Source organism: Lolium perenne, chromosome 4, assembly GCF_019359855.2.
Source record: "Lolium perenne isolate Kyuss_39 chromosome 4, Kyuss_2.0, whole genome shotgun sequence".
NCBI classification, from domain to species: domain Eukaryota; kingdom Viridiplantae; phylum Streptophyta; class Magnoliopsida; order Poales; family Poaceae; genus Lolium; species Lolium perenne.
In genome coordinates, this window is record NC_067247.2 from 274,563,348 (window position 1) to 274,570,439 (window position 7,092).

The 7,092-nt window shown below is 46.4% G+C and overlaps 1 protein-coding gene across 1 annotated transcript; it reads right to left on the reverse strand.

Moving 5' to 3' along the window:
* Window positions 1-600: 600 nt before the first annotated feature.
* Window positions 601-3,864, reverse strand: LOC127347639 (uncharacterized). Its single transcript, XM_071818158.1, has 5 exons — window positions 3,754-3,864; window positions 2,962-3,455; window positions 2,457-2,615; window positions 1,888-1,972; window positions 601-1,614 (listed from the first exon to the last, which is right to left on the reverse strand). The coding sequence occupies exons 1-3, from the start codon at window positions 3,862-3,864 to the stop codon at window positions 2,591-2,593; spliced, it is 630 nt and encodes a 209-aa protein (XP_071674259.1). The 3' UTR covers window positions 601-1,614; window positions 1,888-1,972; window positions 2,457-2,590.
* Window positions 3,865-7,092: the final 3,228 nt, after the last annotated feature.

The following is a 7,092-nucleotide window of genomic DNA, read 5'->3' on the forward strand; positions in this document are numbered from 1 at the left end:
CGAGGGATCAGGGTCAAACTTGTTTTTTTAATATTCAAACTTCCCTTGTCCACCTCCAACCAATTGGAGCTGACGAAGACATTTCCACTACAAGAAATATGTTGACTTAGGACGCTCCATTTTCGTCAGTAAATCGTCACCGTTTTTCATCTATGACAATTCTATGACAAAAAACAAATCGTGAAAAACGGAGCGTCAGGAATCAACTACAACAACGATTTGTTTGAAAACATCATAATCGTCTATGACGATATTGGATCATCGTAATCCAATATCGTCGCTGACTATATGGCCAAGCCACGTCAGATCCTACCTGTCCAATCTGACATGGCAAAACTACGACAAAACCAAATCGTCATATATCAAAATCAGCCCAGTCCATTTAATGGTCTACATGGGCCAAGCCCAACAATTCAGCCTGTTTATTTATTTTTCCTATCATTACTTTCTGATCGGCTAATGGGCCAAGCCCAATATTCTGGCATTTTCCATTCTAACCATTGGCATTTTAAAGTCCATTTATTTCCTATTTATGCCTTTTCTATCTGATTCTTCTTTTTCATTAATAAGCAATGTACATATCAGGAGTAGAGAAAAGAATTGAAAACCTACAAATATTAGCCAAAATCATTTCATGACAATTACATCGTAGTTGGAGCAGATAAAAAACACATGAAATTCCACTCGAGTGAACATCTCAGCCATCAAATCATTGATAGAGTGGAACTTCTTCACACGGTCAGCCAGATGTAATAAAAGGCACTACAAGAAAAAACGCTGAAAGAAGCCACTCTTCTGATGCCCTGGAACTTCTTCAGACTTCCTCTAACTTCTTAAGCCTGTACCTCTTTGCAAATAGATAATGTCCTGGAAATGCCACTATGTTCCATTCGGTAGTCTCATTGAAGGAATTATCTGCCAACAATTCAATAGAACAATTACAAACAGAAGCAAAAAATCATGAAACATGCAGCATGCATTGTAAGCAACTTAAAACTAGCAGCATGCATTGTATGAATGGTTCTTCAGGTAAACTTAAAACTAGCAGCATGCATTGTAAGCAACTTAACAACAATAGTATTTTTTTCTACAAAACCTTGAGGTTGTACATGGGCTTCAGTAACCATTAACAATGCACTTCAGTAACTTTGTACTGACATACACAGTTGAGTTGAGGCGTCTAAACAAACCGAGCTCAATGTGCACAATCTATAAGAGTGGTAAATTACTTGACACAAAATTTAATCTACAACCTAAAGTGGCAGATTGTAAGCATAAAGTTAAAACCACATATATGTATAGTGAAAATGACATAGTAATTGCCATGCTATTTTTTGCAGAAAAGCATTACATTGAGACAACAGTTTTGGCAAACTACATCTGTCAATCTAGTTAATCTTGCAACAGTTCATAGTGATATTTTAGACAAGAGTGAACCATGAACATACAGAACTGCGGCATCTTCACATCCCAATTGAGTATGACCTACCCTGAGGAGCTCCAAGATGACAGCGACATGACATGCTTGCAATTTAGCATAGCTTGCTACAGGTGGCCTGCCGGAATAGCACTGTGTTGTTCACAGCCTCTTTGCCGTTTCTCCACTTATGCAACCTACAACATAAATCCATGAGAAGCCTTGAGAGAGAGCAACCAGGTAATGAAACAGTTAATCGTTGGATAAGGATCATGCAAGCACGGAAATGATCAAAAGTCACCTAAAGCGGGTCAATTGCAAGATATCATTGACAACTACAATATATTTGTGTGAAACCAATTAATTGAACACCTACTTACGATCTATGATATCCTGTTAATTGACATATGATACATAACATGACATGTTCTTTACTAACTAGAATTTACACAGATGACATAATCACTTACGTCATAGACACCAAACAGAATGTGGTAACGTGGCCAAGGTTGATGCATTCTAGCGCACAACTAAAGCATGAAGGCTCCTTTGGGTCTGCAATAGCAAACATGTGGTCGTCAGTAAGCATCAAAGATGTTTGCTCCTGCACACCAAACTAAGTAAAAATTGAGGGGCATAACAGATTCATGTCAATGAAAATTAGCATGTGCACATCATGCACAAACTATCATTTGTCAAAACACACAAAAAATATTTATATAGAGCTTCAGTGGTTTAGTCCTTATACTAATATCAAATTAAGCAACATAATTTTGAACAGCAGTCCTGACAATATAACAAGAGATGGCGTAGGTTTTGGCTAAAGGTTTCTGAATATCTCAACTTGATGCATTATTATAGCATGATCAAATTAGAAAGATCCCTCACTGTTTCATTTAAATATCTGATAAATTACAAAAGCGCATCATTCACTGTGAATCACATCATAGCAAAACAAACAATAGATAAAGTAAGAGCAACATCAGGTCCAACCATTTTCGTTTAAGTAATTTATTAGAAAGAGATGATGGCACAGAACCTTGGGGCCTTGTTGTGCGGTTGATGCCAATCATGGTTGCCTTGGAAACATGTAGTGTTTGCCGTGCTGCTCGACATTGCAGGAGGCACCTCTACTAGATATGGCACTACATGCAGACAGGGCTTTGCATGGCTTTACAGTACTTCAAATTTCTTAGGCCTGTAGCTCCAGTAAAAGAGGAACCAGCACAATTTTAGTTGCAATGAAAGGAATGCGTAAAATATATCAAATCAACCTTGCAATTCGATTATAAAAGTACTTCCAGTATTTTATACTAGATACAACTCCACACAATGGCAGTTCATTTCAGTAGATCAGGATGACAGTGCTATTAAAAGACGCCCAACTCCTATAGCCAAAAAAATACGCATTTCCACATGTCGCATTGATCACTGAAGGCGCAAAGAACACAAGGAAGCAACCAGACTGTCTTACACAACATTAAGCAACCACCGCAAGAAACAAATAGTGGTAAGATTTAGAGCTTGGACCGAGTATCTCTCACCATGCGAAGGAAGCAGGCGCCAAAGTTGTGCCACGCGACAAAGACGTGGTTGACCCGTTGGAGCGGTTCCAGTAGGTCAGCTCGGCCCGGACGAGGTCGACGGTCTCGGCGAACACCCCGCGCGTGTGCGCCGGCGACTGGAGCCCCATGGGATTGGAGAAGTTGAAGGACACATAGACGGGGACGAGGAATAGGTCGGCCTCCTCGAGCCGCAGGCCAGCCCGCCACTGCCGTAGCAGCAGTGCCTCGAGCACAGCCACCGAGGCTGCGATCCTCCTAAGGTTGAGGCGAGGCAGGAGGTTGTTGGCGTAGATCCAGTCGCTAGGGCGGGGCTCGAAGCTGGATCGGCGGAGGGAGGACGAGCTCCTCCTCCGCGCTGCCGTGGAGATGGGGTCGCGCGCTCTAGGGCAGTGGTCAACGGGAGGGCGTGTGCCGCATGGGGATTGGATCTGAGGAGAGGAGTGTGGCGGCGGGGAAGGTGGGTTATAGCATGTCTAATCTAAGGTTTCTGCTAAAATTTCCGTCCAACTTTTCATTGGACCGTTTTGCCCTCCCACAAAATCGCATAATACGGGCATATGCCACGGTACTGTCATATTGGTTTTTCTTTTTCTGCTCGGGCTCCCCGCACCGAACAGAGCGTTGCTTGGTTCTCTCCCTTCCATGTATCGATCGGATCTAGCATAGCGTGAAATTGGAATTGGAACCAGATCCAGGTCTACAAAAGAAAACGTGATGATTCAAAATTCCAAATCATCACGCAAGCTCGGGAACATCTTCTTTAAATTGAACCCAATCCCCCTCAGCGTTGTCGTCATGACACCACTCGGAGACCACACTCCGTATATGCAGCGGGACGTTGCCACCGGCGGCGGCGCGCTCGGTCTCGCGCTTCTTCCGCATCAGCGTGGCGTCCTCTTCGTGTTCCTCCGTTCAGATATGGTGGACTGGCGGAAGAAGGTCCTCCGGTCTTCAGATCTGTTGATTGAATCCCGCCCTGGTGCCTTGAAGTCCTGAATCAGATTTAGATCAAGCTAATCGTCATGTTTACGATCCTTCGTGACAACTGTTGAGGCTTGCTCGGCCGTGGTCGAGACCAAGTACGCCGGCGCGGCGCAATCTCTGTTGGGCGGCCTCTGCCGTTCGTCAGCGTACCGTCGAGAGGTCATATTCCAGTAACCGGGGAAACGAGTGTGGTGTGCCGTTCGGTGCCGCCAGGTACTCCTCCGTCGATAGGATCCAGCTCAAAGAACAGATCAGCACTCGAGCGAAACACCGCAGCACGGCAATAGTTTGCAAAATCTCTAGCACCAGCCCCCGCTGGTCTGCTGCTGTTACAAACAAAGCAGCCAAGGATGCAGTAACATGCTACTAGGATGGATTGAAAACAAATCGACCTGGCTTCTTCAGACAAAAAGGTGCACAAGCAAATCAAACCAAACCAAACAGACCTCGTGGTCTCCGCCACCGCCGGCACACCGCCTAATTTATTCATGAAGCAAAGATTACTGCCTACGGAGAGTCACGCACGAGTGGTGTGCCACGCCATGCTTGATTCGATCTGGTTTACCCGAGCGCATGCTCTGATTTGAAGTCTTGCAATCGCCTCTGGGAGCAGTAGATGAGCGCCTCTGTTTCTGGTCTGGCGCATCACCTCCTCACGCACGATTGGCATAAACTCCTCCAGTGTAACACCCGCCCATGGACATGTTTGGGCCAGGAATATATGGGCTATGGGCCTACAGGACAGATTGTGGACTTGGTCTCTGTGTCTACAAAAGAGAGCACGACGAGCGATCGGGGGCATGGAAGAAGTCTGAAGAAAAGGAACAGAACCAACTCTCCTCGCTATCTCTCTCTCTGATCTCTCTCTGTTCCCGGAATTCAGGCGTTGATCGTGCCGCACGTCGGCAATCATACCGGCAAGGGGGCGGGGTGTGCCAGCGTCGCCCTATTAGCCCATCACCTACTATAAATACACGGGTAGGCTATGGTGTTCGACAGAAGCAGATTGGATCGCGAGGTAGTTTCGTCTCCAGGATGCAAGAGACGAAGAAACAGCCTAGACCGCGCGCATGCCAAAGTGTATCGAGAGCAAATTCCATCGACTGAAAAGAAGGGATTAAAGACAAGAAATTCATCGAGGATTAAGGACGGGAAATTCGAGAGGCCGCCAGGGCGACATGTCGTTGTTGACATAAGATTCAGCACGTGGAGCGGCCGGACACACGGTTCCTCCGATCGATCGATCGATCTATTCCTAAAACCCGAATCCATTGATATGGACTCTGTTTCCCGACGGCCATGGCGTGGTCGATATACCCCGTTGCCCGTTGATCAAGAGGAAGGCACCCATATACGAGAGTACGAGACGAGTTCCTCGACCGATCTCAGGCAGAGGACATACGCATATACACGCCCAGCCAGCGCCGCCGCAGATCTCGGGACGGGGAGGAGGTCCGACCGGCGCACGACGTGGCGATCGGGCGAGTCCGCGCAGCACATGAGTACGTCTTGCCCACGCTGATCGACATGTACTGCACTCGATTCCGACCATCATGTTCCCCGCGCAACCATCAGCTGAGCACGGCGACGAAGTTTGCGCCCTCCCGCGTCCAAGAGATCGAGAGGAGGGGAAGAGCCATCCTTGGATCGATAACGACGACACTGGTGTCGCCGGTGAAGGGAAAATGCACGATCTGGAAGGACAACGGCGGAGGGATTGGGCACTTCATTGGAAAACGTAACAGGGCATTGGTGCTTGAGTCAAGATAGATGCGGGTGATGCTGAGTTACGTGGTGCAGATTGTGCCATTGACATAGCCGCCGTAGTTGCAGGAAGATGCTGCAGCCGGCGCCGATCATCACGATTCACGAGCGTGGATGTCGAGCATCTTGCTGCTATTCATACACTGCATGCTTGAGCCCATCACGTCCGCCTGTGGCGCCGGCATGAAAGCCTGAAACTACAGCGATGACGCCCATTGACTGATGAGTGAATATGAGGCGATCAGGCATGTCTTTTTTAGATAAAAGGCAAGGAGTGCCCGACTTTAAATTAATAAAGCCCTCAGGTTCAACAGAGACACAGGTTAAGCATTACATGCTGCGGCATACAGCTTCGCCAAACTAAAACAAACAGTAACAGAGAGCGATCAACAGCGGGGCGCCGGGGGAGCTCTTCTTTTACACAAACTTTAAACTCAAATTTTAGTTATTTTTAATTTCAAAATTAACAAGAACAAAAACTAAAAAACAAAGAAAAAAAAAAGGCAGGGGATCTGTGTGCTCCTCCCCTCTCTCTCTCTCTCTCTCACATGCGCACCGCGCGGCCACACGCGACGGCGCCGGCCGCCGGCCTCTCTGTCTCTGCAGATCTCACGCGAGCAGATCGAGCGGCGCGCCGGCGAGCAGAGCCTCCCTCTCCTCTCTCTCTGCGAGCGGCGGCGGCGCCGGTGACGACGAGGGGCCGGCGACGCGCGCGGGGAGAGCAAGCAGAGCAGCAGCGCTGACCCATTCTTGGGCTTCCTGCATGCGCTTGCCCGCTAGCTGTTTGTCGAAATGCCCCAGCGTGTATGTCCAACACTGTGTATATTCGGTACTACAGCTGGTTAAATTGAATTTGCGTGCATCTGAGATGATTAGGCAGTACACACAGGTAATACAGCTGGTTAAATTGAATTTGTGTGCATCTGAGATGGTGTGGTCGATGTTGCGTGCTATTGTTCCACTTTCATAAGGTTGCCTAGCTTTGATAAGGTTTTTTCCAACAAGATCATAGTGTCTTGCGAATTACATTTTAATAATCAAATGAAGTAGAATCATAAATTTTTGACAAATTTCTTTCCATGATGACCAAACGTCGGTGGAGCTGCACTAAAAGAGGTCTAGATACTTTGTGTAGATTGCCTATAAGCTATAGCTTCAGCTTCAGCGCTCTTTCAGTTTTTGCAAATTTGTTTTAGCCGGTGAGGCTACAATGCCTAATCATCTCGCAATGTAGGCTAAAACATACAATCATTATGCAATATTGGTCTCCTTTTTATGTTTTAGTTTGTTGAAAATTGAATTGGAATTTTTCATGTAATCAAATTCTTTAGAAATTTAACAAGATTTAATTAATGTAGTGTG

What these genes read in the sequence shown, in the direction of transcription:
- LOC127347639 (XM_071818158.1), bottom strand. Translation starts at nt 3,864, where the DNA reads ATGCGGAAGAAGCGCGAGACCGAGCGCGCCGCCGCCGGTGGCAACGTC. An exon ending in ACAACGCTGAGGGGGATTGG is followed by an intron (nt 3,456 to 3,753) that starts GTTCAATTTAAA and finishes ACCTTAGATTAG; the next exon opens with ACATGCTATAACCCACCTTC. An exon ending in GCGCCTGCTTCCTTCGCATG is followed by an intron (nt 2,616 to 2,961) that starts GTGAGAGATACT and finishes CTGGAGCTACAG; the next exon opens with GCCTAAGAAATTTGAAGTAC.